At 42.2% G+C, this 25,560-nt stretch overlaps 1 protein-coding gene across 1 annotated transcript in view; it reads right to left on the bottom strand.

Moving 5' to 3' along the window:
- Positions 1–2,536: 2,536 nt before the first annotated feature.
- dgkb (diacylglycerol kinase, beta) overlaps positions 2,537–25,560 on the bottom strand; it is a 677,279-nt gene continuing 654,255 nt past the window's right edge. Inside the window, exon 24 of the mRNA XM_080216552.1 lies at positions 2,537–3,346. Coding sequence (XP_080072678.1) covers positions 3,251–3,346 — 96 coding nt within the window. The 3' untranslated portion in view covers positions 2,537–3,250. The remainder of the gene's footprint in view (positions 3,347–25,560) is intronic.

The following is a 25,560-nucleotide window of genomic DNA, read 5'->3' as shown; positions in this document are numbered from 1 at the left end:
AACTCCCAACATTAAATACATGCTTCAGAAGACAAAATGTGTACCTATAGCACCGATCTTATTTTTTTTCTATCCATTCACTTGAAATGTATTTTAACATTCGCTTGTGGTTGTCACGAGCTAGACCACCAATTAAAGCCCATCTCTATTTGCCATTAAGGTGGTGGTGCGCTGCATTCTTGAACCATTGCTGTTCATGTGGTATAGTGATGTTAGGGAGGACACTTCAAGACTTTGACCCACTGGCAGACAGAGAACAGAAATATTGTTCCAAGACAGCATTGTGTGTGGTTTGGTGGAGAATTTCCTTACATGCCCTGCTCTGGTCCTTCTATATGGTAGAGGTTGCAGGGTTGGAAGGTGCAGTCAAAGGAGCCATGGTGTGTTACTGCACTGCATGTTGTAGACAGCAGACATCTCTGCCACTGTGTATCAGTGGTTGAAAAATTGAATGTTTAAGGTGGTATATGGCGTGCTGTCAAACAGACTGTGCTGGATGGTGTTGAGCTTCTTGAGTGTTGTTGGAGCTACACACATCCAGCCACATGAAGGGTATTTCATCACATTCCTGACTTGTGATTTGTAGATGGTAGAGAGGCTTTGGGGAAGCCAAGAGGTGAGTTACTTACCACAAAATTCCTAGCCTCTGATCTGCTCATGTAATGACAATATTTAGATAGCTGGTCCAGTTCAATTTCTGGTTAATAGAAGTCCCCAAGCTGTTGCTAATAGGGGATTCAGTGATGGTAATGCCATTGAATGTCAATTTGGACATGGATTGCTTTAGTATGCAAGGTGTCACGAAATGTGCAATCATTTGCAAACATCTTCATTTCTGATCATATATTGAAGGGAAGATCAATGATGAAGCAGCTGGGCAAGGACACTACGCTAATGAACTCCTGCAGTGAGGTCCTGGGATTGGGATGGTTGACTTCCAACCATCTTTCATTGTGCTAGGTATGATTCCAACCATGGGAAAGTCTTCCCCTGATTCTCAATGACTTCAGTTTTGCTGGGGCGTCTTGATACCACATTCAGTCAAATGCTGCTTTAATGTCAAGGGTAGTCCATGTTTGGACTAAGGCTGTAATAAGAACAGGAACCATGTGGCCTTCACAGAACCCAAACTACGTGTTAATGACAGGTTATTGCTATATAAGTGCTACTTGATGACCATTTCCATCACAGTAGGTGGCACAGTGGCAAAGTGATCAGCACTATTGCTACTCAATGCCAAGGACCAGGGCTCGATTCCAGCCTCTGGCCTGTGTGGAGTTTGCACGTTTTCCTTTGGGTGCTCCGGTTTCCTCCCACAGCCCAAAGGTATGCAGTTAGGTGGATTGGCCATGCTAAATTGCCCCATGGTGTCCCAAGATATGTAGGTTAGGGGGATGAGCAGGATAAATATGTGCAGTAATGGGGAGAAGGTGGGGGTGGGGAGACAGTGGGTAAGATATTCTGATGGAGAGTCGGTGCAGACTTGATTATGTTACTCTCCATTGATGGTTTTATGGTTCTATTCCATGGACTGGAACCCTGATTTGAGTAACCTCACCTGGTAGTTTAAACCTATGAATTCAGGTGTCATTCTGGTAAATCTGTACTGCACTTTCTCCAAAAGCAATATATTCTGTCTAAGATGTGGTGTACAAATCTCTCACAATACCCCAGGCGTGATCTATCCAAGGCTTTGTATAGCTGAATGACTTCTACCATTGGCATTCTGGCTTTCTAGATATAAAGACCAGCATTCCAATAGCCTTTTTCATTATTTTTTGCAGCTGTTCATGACACTTTAATGATCCGTGTAACTGGATACCCTAGACTCTCTGCATTTCTACTACTTCTGGCTTTTCACCATTTAGAAAGTACTCTTATTTCACATCCTTTTTTAAACCTGAAGCGGGTGACCTCACACATTTACCTACATTGAAATCCATTTGTTGGTTTTGTGCATTTTCTTCATCTATCAACAACTCTTCCTCTTGAAGTGCCTCCGGGCAATATTATGAGTTTGTCATACTGACACAGAGCTCTGCACACTGGAGGCACACATGTTTAAAATGACTCATCCTATTCCTGAACTGCATCTTGTTGCACCAATTCTTTGCTCCCCTCTTTTCTTATGAACCACGCCACTGAACACTACCATGTACTAAAAAGTTGGAAATATATCATCCCTGGCATCCAGCATTGTTACAGTGCAAATGACAGTAATTATGTTGGATGATGAATTTCTGTCATTTGCATAGTATTTCAGCAAATTCGGTAGAAGATATTCTACAGAGTCCCTGCCATTGCCCACTCCCCCTACCCCATTACTGTTGGCGGGAAATCCCGGAAGTGGAGTGAACAAGCAGAAGGCTGGCAAAGTGACTCAAAGGAACCGTCCATCACATTTTGTGATTATTTCATTTTCACAACCTTTATTAAATACTAGAATGTTTAAAAAGTTTAGTTGATAAGGTACTAACAACAAATTCCTTAATGTAATTAGATGAAATCTTTTATTCTAATGAAGACATGAGCTCACACTTTAGCTTAAATATCAGACAAAGAATTTTATACGAGTTTGTTACTAATATAGCACAATTGCTTTATGCGGCTTTGCTGTACTTTAAAAGTTAATGACAGTAATTGCTATCACCTTCGCCCTCCATCTTAACCACAGGATAGCTGTTATTGAAGTGAATGGCTTTGAGCCAAAAATAATTTCCCAATTATCACCAAAAGATAAAAGCAGCGAATGGAGGCCTGCCCTTAAACCTGAATGCAATTCATGCAATTTGAACTCGTATGCCATAAAAGATAAATGCTTGTCATGCATAAACTGAAGACTAATGCTACATGCGCCTGTTAACCTTTATGATTTAATTCTTACACTTGATCACAGTAATAGCAACTGTGCAAATGCATGGTCTGCACTATATTAATCTGGGGGTAATTGTTCTGGCTTTGTGCAGTTAGGGGAAGCCTCTCTTGTCAATGTTGCCTAATGGAATTTTGGGTGTGTTTTCCATTCAATTTTGACTGTTAGTGTAAATCAGGAAAAACATGCCCAGTGCATGACTGAATTTCCACTTTTCACTTCTGCTGGATGCGATTCCTGACAGGAAGGGTACAATTGAAAGCTGGCCCTTATAGAGTGCAACTTGTTATTAATTTCCATGTTTTCCTTGTTCTCACTGCAAAAGAAAACTGCACTGCTGAACAGGACAGTTTCTCTCTCCCATCTTATCCTTGTATCTTAGCTCCTGGTTCGTTTGATGATTGAAGAAACAAAGCCAGTCTTGGGAGGTGGAGCCTTCAACATTGGAGCCTGGTTCTTGTGGCTTATTGTAATCTAAGAGAAACAAAAATATTGTGAACCATAAAAGAAATAAATGATTACAATTAGTGCATTGCAGTACAAACAATTCAAACTCACTGCACTTGAAAAATCAATGAGTTTTCTGTGTTTATTTAACAATGCGAAGGATCTTGTGCATGTGTAGCCCTGTTTGCTTCAGTCTAGGCAAAGATTTCATTTTAAGATATTTCTGCCTTTGCACAATTACATTTAAATGATGGACTGTAGGAGTTAACTAACTCTGCTAAGCTTAATGATTGTAGATGGCTTAACTACATGTAGAAGGCATGATGGGTTAGCTAAAAATAGACTGCACTCCTGAAGGGTATACAATGCAGGCAAACAACAGTTTCCCATTACAGTAGCTGCAAGGATTGTTTTTCTAAATGGAGACTGCATTCAAAAAACCTTCCAATAATAGGATAAGGGTTGAAATATATTTTAAATTTTAGAGTGTGTCTGTTCAGTTCAGTTCAGTTCAATTCAGGTTTTAGAATTAGAGGGACTGGCTTAAAAAGCTAGACTTCAAGTTCACCTTTTTTTGCTTCTGTCATGTTAATTTTTAAAATTCTTTTCAATAAAAGAAAATCATTTTGAAACTCGTACCAGTGTTAATCTCTTGTCTCTTCAAACAAATGAATGGACCCACACAATGCTTCTAATATCTTTGCACCAAAGGTACTGAGAGTTCCACCACCACAAAAAATGATAGCCAGAACATTTTCCCAAATTCCTTCCAGTTATGAGGGTGAGATATAATTAAGGAGATGCTCACAGAATAAAGAAGAGAAATCAGCGCCTGAGTCAACTTGGATCACTCATGCATCTCCTAGCTGTGAGTTTGATAGCAACATAGGTATGGGCCTGGGGATTATGCTGTCAGCTTTAGAATCTGATTTATTGTGGGCTATTTTAACCCAAGAGAAACTGACTTGTTCAGTGGGAGTAATTTTGACTGTGACTCGTGGTGTAGATCCAGCCTACGTCAATTCAGCCACCTCTTATACACCTCCCAATTATTATTTCTGTTCATTGCTCCACAGTTGCTATGAATCAATTTTTCTTTTCGTTGGGGGTAGATAAATATCAATTTTCTGTTCAGAATTCAGAAAAATAGTACAGAATTTTACTGCTCCACAGGTGGTGGGCTGGGAGGCAGAGTGGCCATTAAGATAGTGAGGAACCGTGTTGGGACAGCTCTCTGGCACAATCATGTCTCTTGACAAATTTTCCGAGTGGTGGGTTGGTTGCCCACACTGGAGGCCAATTTGCAAAATGCAAGTGTTAAGGCATTACTAAGCTTAAGGGTTCATTGTACAGGGCTGCTGGTGTTTTGCCAATGACAGGAGGCAGCAGCCTGAGAAGGACCATTGGAACCAGAGTTTACATGACCCAAAAGAGGGTCCATGGGCAGGAATGGCAGTCTCCTTGATTCCAAAGATCTGTGTCTGGAGGGCTTTCCCTAATGATCCTTGGCTCCTTGAAGCCTCTGCAGTGTCTATCTCTTTCTGCAGTGCCGACTTCTCCCTCCAGTGTCTACCTCTCTCTGTTGTGTCCACTTTTCCCTGCAGCCTTGTTTAGGATTCAGAGCTGCAAGACCACTGACTGGGTTGATAGTGATGTGGGAATGCCGGTGTTGGACTGGCGTAAACACAGTAAAAAGTCTGACAACACCAGGTTTTAGTCCAACCGATTTATTTGATAATACTCACAAGCTTTCGAGGGGACTGCCTCTTCGTCAGGTGAATGGAGAGTTCTGGCCTCAGACAGAGCATATAAAGCTTTATATGCTTTATATGCTTTATATTTATGCTTTATATGCTTTATATTTATTATCAAATAAATCGGTTGGACTAAAACCTGGTGTTGTCAGACTTTTTACTGGGTTGATAGTGTCAGGAGCTCGCCAGCCATCTTTAATTGTACAATAAGTCCATAGGCAGCCAATTGAGGAGCAGCCAATAGTAAAATCACTGAGCCAGTCCTGCTGCTGGCACGTGCAGGCTTGGGACCCACTGTCTGCCCCTGACATTTGGGTCCTGAAGCTGTGGTAAAATTTAGCCCATGTGGTCAGAAGTAACTATACTTAGATCTGCAAGTACCAAATTTCTGAAATTAACTTTCACTGAGAAAATAGTAACATCTCTATATTGCTGGAAAGACAGGTTAAACAGCAAGGTTATCTTCATCATCCCATCTATACATGCCAGAAAATGATTCACCTAGAGTAGGTGTCATTGCTGTAAATTTCATTCCTATGTTGTATTCTTACGTTGTTAGATTTATGACTCAGAGAGGAAATTCCAGTTTGAATTTACAAATGATAAAAAACCTGCAATAAAATTATTTTAGATACATATTCTAATCTAGGCTACAAATGCAAGTTATTCTTGATCACTGAGAACCTGCATGCAATTTGAACTTCTACCTTCGATTCAACATACTAAGAAAAGGATGCCTTTTACGGAACTATTCCTAGCACTTCACATAATGATGCCCACTGATCCGCCCTTAGCATTATCTTTCTTACTGTATCTTCTAACTGAAAAGACTGAACAATTGAAAAAATGACACTTTGTACGCTATGAAGCAACTTGAAGATTGAAATAGCAAACTTTTACATCTTTTGTATTTCCCCATGGTGCTTGCTTCATGATTTAAAAACTTAGAGAGAAAGCACACATGAAAAAACGGTACATTTACAAACATTAAGGGCAGAATTTTGTGATGACAGGGTTTCCTTCCCTAGAGCAGAGTTTATTGGCTGGAGGTGGGGTTTCTGCCCCTTGCTCTGGTTGGCCAGCAGCAGCTGCAGTGGTCGGGGCTGGGACAACAAGCAGTCTCCCAGATTCAAAGTCTTGAAGCCCAGAATGGAGCTAAGTGTGAGGGACCTTAAATTAGAGGCCTGTGGGTGGGGGGTGGGGGTGGTGAGGCAGTCATGATGACGAGCCCAACAAGGAATTGAGTACCCTGGGGTTAGATATTGGTGGTGGTAATGCTGGGGAGAGGCAGGCGGACATCTGATTACAACAGGGGGCCACGTAATGAGGGTGCCTCCCCCCTTCATCTGAGTAGAGTGATCTGCCAAGTTTCTTCCAGATCCACTTACTCCTCCTGCCAGCTAAATATCATAGCCAGGCTGCAAGCGGCCATTAATTAGCCATTAACTTGCCCTAGGCCATCCCCCATAAAATTGCCGGGTGGTCAGGGGCCAGCAGGAATGCCACCTGGTAAATTTTTCAAGTCCACCCGCCTGAAATCCTGTCAGTGGGTGACTGTCCTAACAGTCCACAATGGATACATCAAATTGTGTTAGCACACTTATCACATCATCGTTTGTGCTGTCTTCTAATTGAATTTTTGGATAAGATTTTGGCATCCCCCGAGACTCATACTTGCATGTAATTAGGTTAAAGGTTATGGGATGCTCCTTATCACAAATGTTTTCCAGTTGCACATCTGTTTTAACACTCATTCCACTTCAAATATAAATTTTCATGAACAAAGTCTCATTTAAGAGGCTACAATCCTGTGTAAAAGTGAGAGATCAAATCAGCAAAGTACATAACTGTTGCACAATGCACTGAACATTATTAGATTTGCATATTTTCTTCTTCATTTATTAGACACCCATAAACATATGCAGGTTGGAATTCTCCAATTTGAAACTGGGTTCTGTGATGGGGTTAGGGACAGGATGTGTTTCCTGCTGCGGCGACTGACAGGAAACCATGCCATATATTATGTTCCCGACCTTATTACTTATGCAAGTGGAGATTTAGTGCCACATTCTATGGCAAGACAGGCTTGATGGTACACATCCGATTATCGTATCTGGGTGCAATATTTAAAAGGTGCCCCAAATCACTAATACACCATTGAAGAAACAAAATGGACCTCTTGCAAAAAAAATGTATCTTCTGAGGCAGGAAGATGGACCTCCTCAATGACAGTAAATCTGAAAGATCCCCCTGTAAGTTTTCCCTCCACCCGCTGCTGTGGTGGTCCAGGGTCGCTGATAGTCTCCATCCCAATTCCAGAGGCAGCCCTAGGCATTCATCAGATGGGTCCCAACTTCCGCGTGCCACATTGTTCCAGACATTATGTGGATCAACGTGTTTTCCTACTGGCGTTGCAGAGAATTGGGTGAAGATTCCAATCAGCACCCAATTAGCACCCAGTGGGTTTCCTGCTCTACCATGGCAGGCACTAACAGGAAGTCACATGGGAAATTATTGCCAGCATAAAAACAATTTTTGGGCTTCTCACTGAATTCTGCCCCTGCCCGCCACTGAACCCATCAGCGGGGCCTTGGGAGAATTCTGCCCACTATCTTTTGTGGACCACACATGTATTAGCCTTTCTTTGCTTTTCACAGGGTTTTTGAACCGCTATTGGAGCAGTCAACCGTAATGGTAGTTTTGTTAAAGGCATGTGATCTTACATACAAGGATTCCAGATGAGTCTGCATGCTGAAAGATGTGATACCCTCAGGGTGGAAGTTTTCCATCCCTGCCATGGGAATTGTTGAGGGCGGGATATGGACCATGCAAAGGTCCGATGACCTCAGGCAGGATTTTATGGCCTTGGGGTGAGTGTGTCCATTAAAAAACGCTCTCAATGTTTAACACATAAAGATACAATGCAAGGAAGGCAATGGTGTAGTGGTACTGTCGCTTGACTAGTAATCCAGAGAATCATGATAATTCTCTGGGGACTAGGTTTAAATGCCACCATAGCAGATAATGAAATTTAACAACTCAATAAAAATCTGGAATGATGTCCATTGAAATCATTATTGATTGTCATAAAAATTCATCTGGTTCACTAATGTCCTTGAGGAAATGAAACCTGTCATCCTTACCAGGACGTGTGGGGTTCTTGGTTATGCTGGCTGCTTTTTTAAGGCAGTGGGGAGCGTAGATGGAGTGGGAGGCTAGTTTACGTGACGGACTGGGCTACGTCCACAACCCTTTGTAGCTCTGACAATATCCCGGCAATACGACTGAAGACCTGAGCTGCAGAACCTTCCATCCCCCCGGCCATCTGTTCCAGTACTAATAAAACACCAACCCAGAAATGTGAAAAAATTGCCCAGGTATGTCCTATACACAAGAAACAGGATAAATCCAACCTAACCAATTTTCACCCTATCAATCTGCTCTCAATCATCAGTAAAGTGATGAGATGGGTCATTAACAGTGCTATCATGTGACTCTTACTCAGCAATAACCTGCTCACAGACATTCAGTTTGCCAGAGTCATGCAGCTCCTGACTTGTTTCAAACATGGACAAAGAGCTGAACATCAGAGATGAGGTAGGTGTGACTGCCCTTGACTTCAAGGCAACATTTGACCAAGTATGGCATCAAGGAGCCCTCGGAAAACTGGAGTCAATGGGAATCAGGGGGAAAATTTTCTACTGGTTGGAGTCATGCCTAACGCAAAGAAAGATGGTTGCAGTGTTTGGAGCTCAATCATCTGAGCTTCAAGACATCACTGCAGGAGTTTGTCGGAGTAGTTTCCTCGACTCAACTATCTTCAGCTCCTTCATCAATAACCATTCTTCCCTCATAATGTCAGAAGTGGGGATGTTCGCTGATGACTGCACAATGTTCAGTGATTTCTCAGATACTGAAGCTGTACATGTCCAAACCCAGCAGGACAATATCCATGCTTGGGGTAACGAGTGACAAGTAACATTCACACCATATGTGCGAGACAATGACGATCTCCAACAAGAGAGAATCTAACCATCTCCCCTTGACATTCAGTGCCATTGCTGAGGGTGACCATTGACCAGAAACTGAACTGGACTAGCCATATAAATGCTGTGGTTACCAGAGTAGGTATAGGCTAGGAATCCTGTAGTAAATAACTCCCTCCTTACTCCCCAAAGTCTGTCCATCATCTACAATGTACAAGTCAATGGAATACTCTCCACTTGCCTGGATGAGTGTAATTCAGATGAGTGTAACTCCAACATTCAAGAAGCTTGACACCATCTAGGACAAAGCAGCCTGCTTAATTGCTACCTCTTCCACAAACATTTAAACATTTCACCACCAACGAACAGTGACAGCAGTGTGTACCATCTAAAGTTTATTTATTAGTCACAAATAAGGCTTACATTAACACTGCAATGAAGTTACTGTGAAATTCCCCTAATCGTCACAGTCCGGCACCTAACCAGCACGTCTTTCAGAATGTGGGAGGAAACTGAGCACCCGGAGGAAACCCACGCAGACACAGGGAGAATGTGCAAACTCCACACAGATGATGTTCGAAGCTCGAATCGAACCCAGGTCTCTAGCGCTGTGAAGCAGCAGTGCTAACCACTGTGCTACCATGCTATTCCACAAGATCTACAAAATTCACTGCAGGAATCACCACAACTCCGAGAGACAGCACCTTCCAATCCCACAAACACTACCATCTAGAAGGATAAAAGCCGCAGATAGCTGGAAACAATACCACCCTCCAAGTCACTCACCATTCTGACTTGGAAATATATTGCCATTTCGTCACTGTCACTGGGTAAAGATCCTGGAATTTCCTCCTTATCAGCAGTGTGGGTGTAGCTATATTAAGAAGTCTCCCAACACCAGGTTTAAGTCCAATAGGTTTATTTGATAGCACAAGCCACAACCTTTCAAAGCACTGCTTCTTCATCAGGTGAGTGGGAGTTCCATTTATAAACAGGGCAAATAAAGACTCAATTTACAAAATAATGGTTGGAATGCAAGTCATTGCAGGTAATCAAGTCTTAAAGGTACAGACAATGTGGGTGGAGAGAAACACAGGCTAAAGAGATGTGTATTGTCTCCAGCAGGACAGTTTAGTGAGATTTTGTAAGCTTAGGCAAGTCTGGGGGGTTACAGATAGTGTGACATGAACCCAAGATCCCAGTTGAGACCGTCCTCATGAGTGCAGAACTTGGCTATCAGTTTCTGCTCAGCGAATCTGCATTGTTGTGTGTAGTGAAGGCTGCCTTGGAGAACACTTAGCCGAAGATTAGAGGCTGAATACCAGTGACTGCTGAAGTGTTCCCCAACAGGAATAGAGCACTCCTGCCTAGTGATTGCTGAGCGGTGTTCATTTATCCGTTGTTGTAGCGTCTGCATGGTCTCCCCAATGTACCATGCCTCAGCAGGATCTCGTTTCCTGCAGCGCATCAGGTAGACAACGTTGGCTGAATTGCAAGAGTATGTACTGTATATCTGGTGGATTGTGTTCTCACATGAGATGATGGCATCCTGCAGAGGTTGCTATGGCAGGGTTGTGTGGTTCTCCTGATGGCAGCATAGTTTGCTGTGGACAATGGTCTGTTTGAGATTGTGCAGTTGTTTGAAGGCAAGAAGTGGGGGTATAGGAATGGCCTTGGCGAGATGTTCGTCTTCATCAATGACATGTTGAAGGCTTCAGAGAAGATGTCGTAGCTTCTCTGCTCCGGGGAAGTACTGGATGACAAAGGGTACTCTGTCTGCCGTGTCCCGTGTTTGTCTTTTGAGGAGGTCGGTGTGGTTTTTCGCTGTGGCGCATCGGAATTGTTGATCGATGAGTCGAGCGCCCTATCCAGTTCTTATGAGGGCATCTTTCAACGTCTGGAGATATCTGACGCAATCCTCCTCATCTGAGCAGATCCTGTGTAAATGGAGGGCTTCCCCATAGGGGATGGCTTCTTTAACATGTTCAGGGTGGAAGCTGGAGAAGTGGAGCATCGTGAGGTTATCTGTGGGCTTGCGGTACAGTGAAATGCTAAAGTGACCATCCTTGATGGAGATGTGTGTGTCCAAGAATGCAACCGATTCTGGAGAGTAGTCCATGGTGAGTCTGATGGTGGGATGGAACTTGTTGATGTCATCATATTGTTGTAGCTATTTCAGAGACTGCAGCCGTTCAAGAAGGCAGTTCACCACTACCTTCTCAAGGGCAACTAGGGGTGGCAATAAATACTGGTCCAGCCAATGATGCCCAAATCCCATAAATGAATTAAAATAAGAATACTTACTTGCTACAGAAAAACAGATGACAAGACTTGAAATGGATTTTTAAATCCCTTACACAGGATAGCTTATCTTTTCTCAAAGTAACTATGTATGCAAAAATTGAGAGCACATTTAACATACCAGTTAGCACATAAAAATAGAGAGTTTCACTGATGTAATTATATAGATTAGTGATAGTTATATACAGTGGTATATACATTGGAACACCAAAATGCTTTCAAACTTGAAAGACCTACCTCAAAATGTGCAAGAACAGCAGGTCAATTATTATACACACTTTAGATCAGTGTACTTTTGCATTCAAACATTTCCATTAATGTGACAGCACTGCTGTAGTGACATTGGAGTATAAACCATAGCTTCATGTTTGGCTAACTTGTCTGACCCTCACATTTACATGTCCTCATTGTTCATGATTTAAAACTTCACTCCAAGATCCCTGATATTGCTATCATAGAGTGGCCAATTTTTGGGATGACTCAGCAACTTAAAAGGCCCCTTCTGCAGCCTAGGATTACAAGGTCTGGCAATCTGCTTCAACACTTGAACAGTAGTTAACACCAATGGTTTGCTCCACTCTGGAGGAAGAAGTAATAATTATGGCAAACTAAACGTGGTAAAAGTAGTTATGTTTTATGTGTTAGTACTATGATTCAGACATGTAGTGCTGTCCATGCAGCTGTTGACAGAAGAGTTGCTAACCCATATTGCCCACTGAGTTGCCACAACATATTACAAACATCTAACATTATGTGGCAATAATTTGATTTGAAGGTGGCATTTAGGAACACAAAACTAGATTAAATGGTGTTTTAACCAATTTTAAAAAGAAATGAATGACAATTTAGCAAAAAGAAAATAATGCATTTTAAATTTCATATCTTAAAGGCAAGATTATTGAAGATTATATAGATAATGAGTGCAGTGATAACCCATCAATGTTTTCTATATGTGTTTGTGATGCAACAACCTCTAAGTTTAAGGCCACAAACCATCTACTTCAGTCAAAGTTATCTTCAATGAAGATCTTCTTGCCATTTAATGTTCAGATATTTCAAACAAAGTAATGTACAGAACTATAATACATTAACAGTTTCAATGCAATTATCATTTTAATCAGTTAAATTAACTTTGTCTGTGTAGAAAGACTGCAATGTGGATATGTGATGTTTCATTTTTAATATTTCACTTCACATAGGTCATGCATGAGATAAAATCTTGTTTAAGTGTATTTGCTCTTTAATAATTGCTTTTCACCAAAGCTATCCATATGTCTCTTTTAGTATGTGATACTGTGCTTCACACTTTATATCTGCAATTTTCTCAAACATAAAATTAAATCAAACAAGACATTTTTAAGGGCTTGTTATGCTTTAAGCTAATTAAAAGCTGGCATTTTCTCTGTGACCATTGGAACTGTTTTTAGATAATAGATGATTCTCATTATTAAATAAAAAGGTCACATCTTGCCTTAAGCCAATGAAGCAACGAGGGTCTGTTTCAAATACAATTCGACATATTTCTTTGGTGACTTAATTCAAACAAAAGATATCAATCACACAGTAATCATCAGCCTACTCTTCACTGTTACTAACTAGAGAAGAAATGCTGATAAGATCAGTATTTACGAATGTATTACATTATGTGGAAAATAGACTTATATCAGGCAAACCAAAACATGATCGAACTTTGAATGATCTTTCAGAAACAAACACTTCCTGAATTTCCTTGGCAATTTTCTCCCCTCCATCCCATCTGGAATCTAGGCCTTCCGAAGGGGTAAGATTCCATTGGCACATAACTGCCATTGATATACCATCAATGTGGCCATACTTTATATGAATCCCTGTATGTTGACAAGGCATTCAAATATGTGTGTCAACACTTTTGAGCTAAATTCCGCCTTCATTGTTCACAGTGTGGGATCCCTAATTGATGTTTCCTTACCTAGTCTTAGGGCGTGGAAACCTTTGCAGCCACTCACCTGAAATCAGGTAACTCAGCATGTGTTGGATTCAAATCTGGGGTCTTCGAGCCTATACAGCTCAGTTACACGTTCTTTTTTACTAACTAAGGTATCAGGGGAAGTTGAATTTATCCTGAAATTCTTTGTGAGGTGACATTCTGGATTACTGAACCTTTATTTTTCAAGCCAAACAGAGTAGCACAGAAAACTGCTGTCAGCACACTGTAAATTCAAATGTTTCTTGGTTCACATGTACCATCTGGTGTTGTGCCACTTGGCAGAAGAACATGCTTCTCTAAATCTGCTGTCTTTTCAGCAAAGTGTAGAAAGAGCTACAGGATGAAAAAGCACAAGAGATGGGTGTAATCCTTAAGGGATTATTGTTGATTTGTACAGCAAGAATAATCAACCATAACCCTAAGGATCAAGGAAAACAAACTGGATCCACATTGTCAGAAGTGCAAGTAACTTTTTAGGGCATATTTGCTTTCATGTTCAATATTCAAAATAGATTTTTTGTAGACGTCTATTTTTTGATGCAACATTACTAAGAACAATATGCTAGATGTGGAGGATTTCTTACAAGCGTACCGCAGAGAAAGGATCAAGAACAGATGAGAGACAGAATGGGAAGCAAGCTTGCATTGCCCACAAGCAACTATTCAACTTCTATAAAGCTGGAAAAATACTTGTATCCAGTGAGCAGGGTTTCTTCATTAGTGAAAGTGAATAGTCTTTTGTATGGAGCGACAATTTAAAAAAAAATTAAAGTGGTTAATTAATCAAACCACTCCTGGTGTTGCACAGGAATTCTTCACATCTCATGCCCTTGTTCTTTTCTTATGTTTCTGACATACTTGTAACAACAAACTACATACGCCTTCACTAGCCACTTCTCTCTGTTCTCCTCTTACACCACAAGTTAACCCATACCACATGCTGACATCAACACCTCTATGTGACTTTAGCTTTGCTGAACATGTACCTGTGCACGCGGTGCTGTGCCTATCTACAGAATAGAAGTGAGGTCCACACCAGTGATTCATTGGCCACAAGGGTGCAGGAACTATGGCAATTGAAGGCCCAGGATACCAAACAAACCTGATATTCATTAGAAAATGTTAGGCCAGCTAATCTGCCCAGAATGCATCATAGTTCTGCTCTAGCTTCTTTCAGGTCTTTGCATATAGATTGTAGACAAATCTATCTAACATGAAATGAGAGATCAGCTTCATTTACAGGATTGCAGTGCTCATCACAATGGAATCTTTGGATACTGCCTTCTTCAGTGGCAATTCACACAGCAGAGATGGAAGCTCAAAGTGTTGCCATTTGGAATTGGGGGGAAGGGGCCCAGTGTTATCAGAGCTTCCAGAGTAACACACCATACCTACATTCTGTTCTCATGCAGAACTGGATGAGTGTTCAGATGCAGCACCAGAAGATATTTTTAAAATTCATTCTTGCGATGTTAGCGTCGCTGGCAACGTCAACATTTATTGTACAGCCCTGGTTGTCCTTAAGAAGGTGATGGTTAGCCGCCTTCTTAAACTGCTGCAGTTCATGTAGGCACATGCATAATGCTGTTAGGAAGAGAATGCCAGATGTTCTCCCAGCAACTGTGAAGGAATGGCAATATAGTTCCAAGGACGGTGTGTGACTTGGAGGGGAACATGTGGTGTTCCGATGCATCTGCTCCCCTTGTCTTTCTAGGTGGTATGGGCCACAGGTCAGTTGCTGCAGCACACTTTGTACATAGTACACACTTCAACCACAATGCATTAATGGTATAGAGAGTGAACATTTAAGCTGGAAGATGGGGTGCTGGTCAATTGGGCTGCTTTGTTCTGGATGGCCACTCATCAGAAACATGCCTGTCGTCCTCTCTCAGAATGCTTGCTCTCCCACCATTTGCTACACCAGCGCTGTTGTTAGCTATCTTCAATATCTTTAATGTAACCTCAGAGACTTCCTAACTTTCAAAACATAGCCACTGGGATAGGAACAGTAGGATAAGTAAAGGACAGACATTAAGGAGTTTCTCAGAGGTGATTTGCAATATTCCTGTAAATTATTATCCACAAATGGGATAAAGTTGCTGAAGTAGTATTAGTAGTAGGAAATGGAATTCAAATTAAATCAAGGTGTAAAATTTATTGCATGAATCAATTCTACCAGGATATTTGTAACCGCACTCAAAATATTTTTAAAACCGTCAAATTCATTAGCTGCCACAAAGAGAGGGAGGAAACTTCTGACTAATGAATTTGACAGTTTTAGAAGTATTTTGATTGTGCTTACAGATATCCAGGTAGAATTGATTCATTCAATAAATTGTTCACCTTGATTTAATTTGAATTCTGTTTCCTTTCACATTTCAAAATGACTACCACCGACACCAACAATTCATATTTCAAACTCAATGCTTAAGTCGGCCGCTGCTTTTGGAAGGATTTTTTAGTGCTTCGGAGGTCAATGTAAACATCGCACTGTATGGTAGTGTCTTCTTTACTGTAACAAACAAGACTGAGAATGAACTTAGCATCACATTATTAGATGGAAAAGGGTTATTTCATATTAACGGTAGGATTAGATTTTCATTGAATTTTTTTCAAATGAATTTAGTTTAGGAAATTCCTTTCTGCTAAAGTTTACATACCTAGTTAATAACAGCCATTGCTGCAAGTTCGCTTTACAGAATATTCATCTGTTACAAATATCATTACAGCAAATCGAGAGACAAGAGAAAATGCACTCATACCAGAGGAAGATACACAGCTTTAATTGTTAGATTGATGAGAATTAACTTTCTTTCTCTTGTACAAAATATCAATGAGCAAGCTGTGACTAAGTTGGTAACATTCTCACCTCTGAATCAGAATTAAGGTTCTGGATTCAAGTCCCACTCCAGGACTTGAGGACAAAAATCAAGGCTGATGCTGCAGTACTGCACTGAGGGAGTGCTGCACTGCTGGATGCACTGGACAGAATTTCACAAGCCTTTTTTCTAAGTATCTAGCTAGCGTGAAAAAGGGAGAGTTGCTGATCCATTTTTTGGATGAGTTTTCACTCCCAATTTTGTGCACTCAGTCTTTGAAAAAACAGACTAAACTGTTTCTAGCTGCTGCAGGCTTTGGGCGGGGCTTAATTCACCAGACAGCCAGCAGCTCAGGTCAGAACCACAAACTGTAGAGTGCAAAACCCCTCTGCTGACAGAAACCCCTCAGGACAGATACAGCATCCCCCTCATCCCACCAACATCAGAGATCACCCCTCATCATTACTAACCCCTTACCACCCCCCCACCCCATCCCCAGACCCCCGGCACATGGCCCCCTCATAATTCCTCCCTGGTTCTGAAGACTTACTGACATGGCCCTCTCTCTCCCTTACCACTCGATCATCACAAAGGCCACTGGAATGCTCAAAGGGCACCTGACTTGCCCAAACTGCCTGTAGCCAGTCTGTCCCAATGAGAGAAAGCTCCATAAGAACCGTAAGGATGGACAGACAAGCAGGGCAGTGCAGGAAGAAATGGCCTCCAGGAAGACAACTTCCTGTTTATCTAATGCAGATCTGGCCATGTTGCTGGAGGCACTGGAGGCAAGGTGGGACACCCTCTTCCCCCCAGCAGGATGCCATCCCGGAGAAAGGGGTGGAAGTGCAGCCTGAGAGGCATGCCAGGACACTGGCCAAGAGAACCGGGGAGCAGTGCCACAAAATACTGAATGATCTCATCCAGGCAGCAAGGGTGATACCAAATCTAAATGATACCAAATCTCCCCACCCCCAGCACCCCGCATGTTTTCAGCCCGTGACCCCTAAACACCTCCTTCTCCCACCCAAGAGTATAACAACCCTTGCCCTCTGAGGACCATCCCCCGATACCCTGCAGGACTCATGTCATCAGATTTTACTTGGCTCTTCCTGTTCCCACAGAAGAAGAATACCCATAATCACTGGAGAAGGCGAAGACAGGGATGGTGTGCCTGAGATCTGGGCCTCACCCACTTTGAGGGGCGGGCACTGGAGCTTGTGGGAGAGGAGGGGGATGCAGACCATTCGCAAGAGCATGGTTGGCTGGAGCATAGAAGTGAGCACCTACCAATCCTCCACATGTTGAAGAAATTTCAAGTAAGTTGCATGCAGCCCAGATTCTGCTCCCTCCTTTGCACTTAACCTTGTGTCTTGCGTTGCAGGAAGGGACCCGACACACTCGGGCCATCGGGCATCGTGGCCCCCGCTGCTGCTCCTGCTTATCCTGTCCCTGACAGCTCGGAAGACGCCTCAGAGGAAGCAGATAAAGGGACCTCTGAGGCCAGCACTAGGTTTGTGTCAGCTTCCACTTTGCAATTCACCATCCCAGAGACTCTCACTTCGTGAGTCAAGTTTGTGGCAAGGCATCTGGGTCACTCTCTAGTGCACATGACACAACTGCTGATATACATTGGGTGGAAGAGGAACATTTGAGGCCTCTGGCACTTGGGGAACTGCTGGAGGTGAGGACCCAGCTGGCTCCCGTGCTACATGCTGGGCTTCTGAGATCGCTTCCCCCTCAGCTGCTGGAGATGCAGCAACAGAGCTAGGGAATGAAGGAGGGGCTGACGGCCACACTGGACTGACTGAGAGGCTGTTGGGAGCATGCTTCCCAGGCCAACACTGCAAGGGTGACATCTGCAGTGGAAACCTTGGGGCAGGGATTCCTCACCATGTGTGACAGGCCCCAAGTGATGGCCGAGTCACAGCAGGCCACAGTGGAGTCCCAGAGGGCCAATGTCCAGTTTCAGTGAGCCACACAGTTAAGGGCCCCAACGGACTTCTCACGATTCTGTGGCCTGTGGCTTAGAGTCTCAAGAGCTTGTAGGAGATCCAGAGGGACAGTACCGAGACACAGTGGACTATGGCTGCAGCCTTTGAGAATGTGGCCCACTCCAGAGGGTCATGGCTGAGGGGCTGCAAAGCTCGCAGGAGAACCAACGGGACAGTGCTGAGATGCAGCGGGCCACGGCAGCAACTCTTGAGAACAAGGCCCAGTGACAGAGGATCACGGCTGAGAGGCTGCAGTGTGTGACCCAGTCTCAGAGGACACTCGCTGCTGCCATTGACAGATGGTCCCCAACTCAAGGACCATCACAGAGGGCTGAACCACCACAGCCAAAATGCAGGTGGTCCTCCAGGATTGACAGGGCCAGATGTCGCTGGAGCTTCTGGAGCTCACTACAGAAGAACCACTGTCCCACAGTGTGACCCAGATGTCCACAGGAACCCCGAGGGAGGAGAAAAGCGTGCCGGGCAAGGGCCTTCCACCCTGGAGACTGCAGCTGTGGCTGAGCCTTCTGACCCCCTCCCCCCGCTTCCTGACGTTGGGACATCTCAGGGGCAGCGGGATGAAGAGGATGTTATGGATGCACCCCTGGAAGCAGGCCAGGGCCCTTAAGGTCCAGGCCCTCCAGAGGATGCTCGCCAAGGGCATCACAGGCCATGGGACACGGTAGGTAGCTGGCCACTCTCATCCCCGATGTACATCCTGGGGAGACACTGAGATGTAGTGGTAGGCCATGTAATATTCAGAAGTTGCAGTGGCACTAAGATGGCACGGATGAAGGGCAGCACTAGGTAGATAGAATATATAGGCACTTTAAAATCTCAGGTTCACAATGCTTTTATATTTTCACTTATTTTGAAAGCACTTTGAAAACTCCCCTCCCTCCCACTCACAAACATGCAATGGTGGTCACAGACAGTGCTACTTGACAAGTCCTCAGGCTGCAGCACTGTCATTTCAGAGAGTTTCCAGCCCATCCCCCATCTGTAACAGTGCTTGTTGCTGTCAGCACTAAGACTCAGAGTCAGCGCTAAGACCTGAGGTCAGTGCTCTGATCCAGTCCATGCTGAGAGGCCGAGATTGGATCCCATGAACAACAACAGCCCCCCAGCTCCCCCCACACACTCGTAGGCCCCCGACTTGAAACGCAACATGGCCATCACATATCAATTGCCTCTGAGCAACATGGGAGTAGTTTGAACGCAGAACCTTACCTCCGAGCTTACACTCACTGATCAAGCGCCTGAATCCAACTTTTATGTTTGAGGTGTTTTCCTGACTGATTTGGCTGCAGCGAACGAGGTGGTTAAGGCAGGTGAGCTGGGACAATTGGGAGTGAAGCTCACTAATTACATTGCGATGAGTGCAAAAAAATGCAAATTGACATCCTGCCCATTTTGGGCAGGCTCCTGATCGTGCCGATTTTTTTTTGGTAAATTGGGAATGGACATGAAAACGAGCTAGTCACATCACACCTGATTTTATGACATTTTTCCGCCACAAAACCGGCATTATGAGGGGCAGAATTTTACGGCCTCGTTCATCCTGAAACCATAAAATCCAGCCCAAGGTCAACAGACCTTCCCATGGTCTGCCCCTCGCCAGCTCCAATTCCCGTGCTGTTAGGGAGGGGAGTGGTAAAATTCCGGCCAAGATGTTCAAAAACCCTTTCTGCCCTCAAGTGGACATAATAGATCCCAGGGTACTATTCGACAACAGAGATGGACGGGGTTAAATCTCAGAATCCTAGCTAATCTTTATCCTCAATCAACATCTCAGAAACACACTAAACTTGGTCACAATCACACAGGGGGCTTGCTTTACAGAAATTGGCTGTCGTGTTTCCTATATTTCAACAGTGGCTTCAAAAGTGTTTAAATTGCCGTGAAGCTCTTTGACTTGTTTGGTAGTATGAAAGGCACTGTATAAATACAACTTTTTTTCTTTCTCAAACATCTCATGATCCTGTAAATGCTTGACAAAATACATGTGCTTTGATTGATAATTAAACACAGGATATGTCCTTATTAATTGCAGATTGAAATCTTCATCAGGACATTTAGCTTGTAAGTATAGATATATCAGCTGTGGTTTTGTTGATATGGGGAATAACCTGCATGGTACCTGCATCAACTCACTTTTAATGAGAAAATATAAAACAGCACATTGTCTAATGATACCATTGCAGCAATTGGAAGCTAATGGATTTTCACCTGACTTTGTTGCCTGTATAAAATGGCTACTTTTCTGAACACACTTGAGAGCAAAGACATTAATGTAGCCCTCAAGTGTTTAACCGTAGAGAATGAATCATAGATAAGCTATTTCAGGATTAATATCTTTCAATATTTAGGGAAAAAAATCCTAAATTTAAATTTTAATATGCCCAAGTGAGTAAGATTTTTACTCATTATTTCCATAGTTTGTTTTTCAGATGGCGCTGTGCCATGTACTTGCATAATAAAATTTATTATGGTAATTTTTGTATTCAGTTGTAAGCGCATCCTCAGTTTTTCCATTATAACATTTCACATTAACTACCATTTAACCTTTAACTAACGGCAAACAGTTCACATCTATCCCACAGGGATCTTTCAAGCATTGTATCAACTTTCCAATACCAATCATATTAAAACTTGAAAATAACAGATTGACTATTAAAAAGTATTCCATGACCTAAATCTAGGTTTCACAAAGTCCACTTTATCCTTACCAATCAGTGCAGGAAGGGTGAAAAATAGATAAGACGACATATTGATTTTAAATCCAAACTTTCTAAGAAAGTATACCTGTAAATACTAAATATATACCTCCAAATTGTTAACATTCTCCTTAGACCAAAGAAATGGTCATAACTGAGGAACTTAAAGACTAAACATAACTGTTTGCCGTTTAGATACAAGGAATTCCATTATCAACATCAGATTGATACTGTAACAGTGTTAAAGATCTTATTCCAGGTTTAAAAAAAGTCTTCAAAAATTATGTATTTATTAAGGACCGAAATATGAGCCAGTATTTTATTGTCTCCCCCGGGTGTGTCTTCCCCCGGGCAGAAATGGCAGGTCATTTAAATTGCCATTTAATTTGGGGGATTGCAATATCCTGCAGGGTGGGAGGGATCGTAAAATGGTGTCCTTAAATGTAATTGCAATCTTTGGGTGTTGATAGACATTACCTCTGTAATTTAGGTCACATAAATAAATGGTGCATGTCCAATGTAACCAGCATTTTTGAATATATTCAACCAGTTCAAATTGTACTTTTGGCAATTTTTGGGAAATCAGAACACAATGTATTATTTATGATTTTCAGCATTATAATATGGGATGGTACACGATACACCATGCTGTGCAGTGAAATACCAGTAACATCCTCATTCTCAAATGTAATATTCATTCATTCCTTGAGTTATACTGAAATAAGGAAATTTTGCCACATAATGCCTTGTGCAGTCAATGTGGATGCAATCAAAATTATACAGGGCACAAATTATTCAAAAAACATGAAATACTTGTTCTCATAATTCTTAGTGCAAAGGGAATCAACTTTTCCCATGAATTGCCTTTTTCAGAATGAAGCTAAAATAATTAAGATTCCTAAAAGTCTGTAACAATAATCACATTGGTATCGTTCTTGGTGGATATAATGTTAACCTTTAAAATGGTTAAATACTTTTGTTTCTAATATGGCTTTAGAGGTTTTGCCGACTGGAGATGGGAGTGGTTTGTTTCACCAGATGCTTAGCAAACTCTATTACTGTGATCATATTGGCTTTTCATCCTGGTCGCTTTAGATGGTTTGTTAGCTTCAGGTCCTTATCTATTCAGTACATACATTTTTGATGTGCACTTCACTTTGTTCTGACTTTATCCTCATGTCGCATTCTCATTGTTCTCTTGTTATTCCTCATTGTTATTTTCTTAAATTCAAGGAAAGGTTTGAAAGTCACTTTTGCTTATCCAAATGCATTGCACTGAGATCTAGCAAAGAAAACTGAACATTCGTTACAAATTTACCTGTGAGCAATTGCCATAACATTGTTATTCCTGGGTAATTTAATGTAATATGCTTACAGTCTTCCACTTAAATATATATTACATTTGGAATTTCATACTACTGCAATTACTTTTGGCTACTGTGTGATAATTAGCTTTTATAAGATTGAGAAGGGTAATGATAATACTGAAAGGACCTAGAAGTCAAATGGCTGATTGTCTTCACTATCCCATCCCCTCTGAAATTAATGGTATTATTTTGGATCTGCTCATCTCTGCTTTTATATCAACGAATGCAGAAGGTGCTTTCCGAATGAAACATTAGATGATAACTTTAATTTGTTTTCAAGGACAGTTGCTTCAAAATGTGCTAAATCTAATCACATTATATCGCTGCAATCAGAAGTAATGAACTTCAGACTCTACTTTAATTGCAGTGTTCCAAGTACTCTTTCACACAGTTAGACCAGGGACATTATTGTGTCATTGCAATTCTATAACCTGCTATGAAAATGACAGAAATGCAAAATTAAAATAAATGATTAATGGTATTTTTCCATGTTTTGTACTAATAGGTATCCCTGAGCCTTGAAATTAATAGACCTGTCAAGCTTCAGGTTGTTATAGATGGAGTGCTGAACAAAAATGGAAATTAAATATTCTTCAGACACTGAGACACGACACTTTTGAATATTTTAAATTTAATTACTAGTTACTGAATTTTTATCTTTTATCACTAATTTAAATGTTACAAATTAATTGGAATTTTGTCACAGTTTTTCTCTTCTATTTTGAAGAATGTTGAACTACTTATCTGCATAATTTGTCCAAAGTGTAAATGCGCACAGTGTAAATTAAATGTCAATTTACAGCACGTCAACAATTTTGTATAAACAACTATTAAGGCAATTAATAGAATTCATAATGAGGCCTGCACAAGGAGAGTGAAAGTGGATTCCCTCTCAATGTTTTAATTGATTAAATAATCAATTGGATAATACAAGAGTCACCCGTTGAGCATAAGACTAGTTGATCACTGTAAAACTAATGATACGTTCCTAACCACTGCCTATCCGTTGTTTCCACCCCACAGGAGGACTGTAAAATCCAACCCTTTGGGTTCACAGACTTGCCATCTTGTAACTCGGACATTTCAGATCAAAATAGAAGAGTACAAATATTGCTAGCTCCAAATGCACTTGCTTTGATATTGTCTACTTCCAAGTCTAGGGGATGGCCACTTAACTGAAATTGCATTTGGATTGGGGCCACTTTGGCTATAGTGATGCAGTTTAGTTGTGTTAATTCCGCAACCTCGGGCTGGTTTATTTGCAAAGCCCTGTCTTGAGGTGGCTTCACCCTTCCACCTGGGTGATATGCATTTCTTAGTAGTTCTTTCTGAGGCAGACCCTCTAACTACAACTGCAGCACAGATATGCCTGCTCCTCACTTAATGATGGGGAATCATCCCATCCAGTTCTAGAATCTCGCAGCCTCCTTGTCCAATGACCCTCCATGGTGAGTATTATCCACTGGGGACTTGGTTCTGCGGTATGGGGGACTCACCCAAGGCTGAAGACAAAAGTGCTGTAACCTCCCTATTGACAATGTGGAGATGCTAGCATTGGACTGGGGTAATACAGTAAGAAGTCTCACAACACCAGGTTAAAGTCCAACAATTAAACCTGTTGGACTTTAACCTGGTGTTGTTAGACTTCTTACTGTACTCCCTATTCATGCTAAATGTGCTTCTCCCAGATCACAGAACTATTTGAATTAAAGAAAGCTGGCCAGGCTGTTCAGTTCTGTACAGCAGTGTGGAACATGTAAGTTATATGCACCACTGAAATTTGCAATCTAAGATCTACAATCAGCAGATGACCCAATTTGCTTATTTAAGCAAATTAACGCCTGTTTTAGGCAAGCAGTTAGATCACCCACTTACAGGCTGCATATAATGTTACATCAAGGGGACCTTGGATGCGAAGGGGAGGCCAAGGTACACCCCCAAAACCACTGTCCCTCAGCCGCCTGCCAACCTCCCCCACAACCTCCACACCCCCCCCACCCTCCCACAGTTCCAAACTTGAATTCTTGAGCATGCCCTTTTCATGCACCAAATGAGTGGCTGTGACTTGAAACTCTACCCCATTATCTGTTTGCATATTTATACTACAAGAACCTAGCTGCTTCAGGCCTATCACAGATCAAAGGGATGGCACAGTGATTGGTGGCACAGTGGTTAGTGCCAGGGACATGGGTTTGATTCCAGCCTTGGGTGACTGTCTGTGTGGAGTTTATACATTCTCTCCATATCTATGTGGGTTTCTTTCCACTGTCTAAAGATGTGCAGGTTAGATGGATTGGCCACTCAAAATTGCCCCTTAGACCCAAGATTTGTAGGTTAGGTGGATTAGTGGGTAAATATGTGGCTTTATGTGTAGAGGCTAGGTGGGTGGTCGCAAGCCCTACACCTCCGACCTGGCCAGCGGCATTTTAGGGACAGGTATCGCTTAGCCCTCCATAATTCTTGTGGGGTTGGGCTTACTTTTCAAACAGTTGTGGTTCATGACCCCTCAGGGATGTCATGAACCATTATCTGGATGAGGGAACCTTTTGAAATGTAAGATCAAAAGGTCTTACCATTGTTCCATTTCCCACTAATTCCCTCTATCCACCACATAGACCCTTCATATCCTCCATGCCAACATATGGGGCAGCACGGTGACATAGTGGTTGGCAGTGCTAACTTACAGCACCAGGGACCGGGTTCAATTTTGGCCTTGGGTGCTTGTGTGGAGTTTGCATTTTCTCCCCATGTCTGCGTTGGTTTCCTTCAGGTGCTCCGGTTTCCTTCACCATTCAAAGGTATGCAGGTTAGGCGGATTGGCCATAGTAAATATGCAGGATTACAGGACAGGGAAGAAGGTAGGGCTTGAGAAGCATGCTGTTTCTGAAAATCGGTGTAAATCAAAGGGCAGAATGGGCTCTTTCTGTACAGTAAGGATTCTACGGTTCTGTGGCCCCAAATGCCCGCAACCAAACCCATTGCCCATTCTACTTTCCATGCCACTTATGCCATCCAATCCGCCCTGCATGGCCACCCATGTCCTCTGTGACAACCTTTACCCCCACTCACTCTCCATGGCTCCCCATGCCCTTCCTGCCAGCATTTTGCACTTCCAAACCCATTCACTAACTATTCAGCAACTTTAAAAAAAGTTACGAATTCTTAAAATGTGTTTCTATTACATCCTTATAGATGTGCCAATCATCCAGATTTTGAAAATGTCAGTAACGGAAACAGGAAGCACTTAAAATCTCTTTGTCTCTATAAATAAACATTATGAAATTGACAGAATAAATCAGAGAGAAAAAGCTGTCAATCAAGGAATATTTTCTCTGGTGCT

The sequence above is a fragment of the Carcharhinus amblyrhynchos genome, chromosome 2, assembly GCF_965287045.1.
Source record: "Carcharhinus amblyrhynchos chromosome 2, sCarAmb.v2.hapA, whole genome shotgun sequence".
Lineage (NCBI taxonomy): Eukaryota > Metazoa > Chordata > Chondrichthyes > Carcharhiniformes > Carcharhinidae > Carcharhinus > Carcharhinus amblyrhynchos.
The sequence above is the reverse complement of the archived record's forward strand: the minus strand, read 5'-3'. Positions and strand labels throughout refer to the sequence as shown.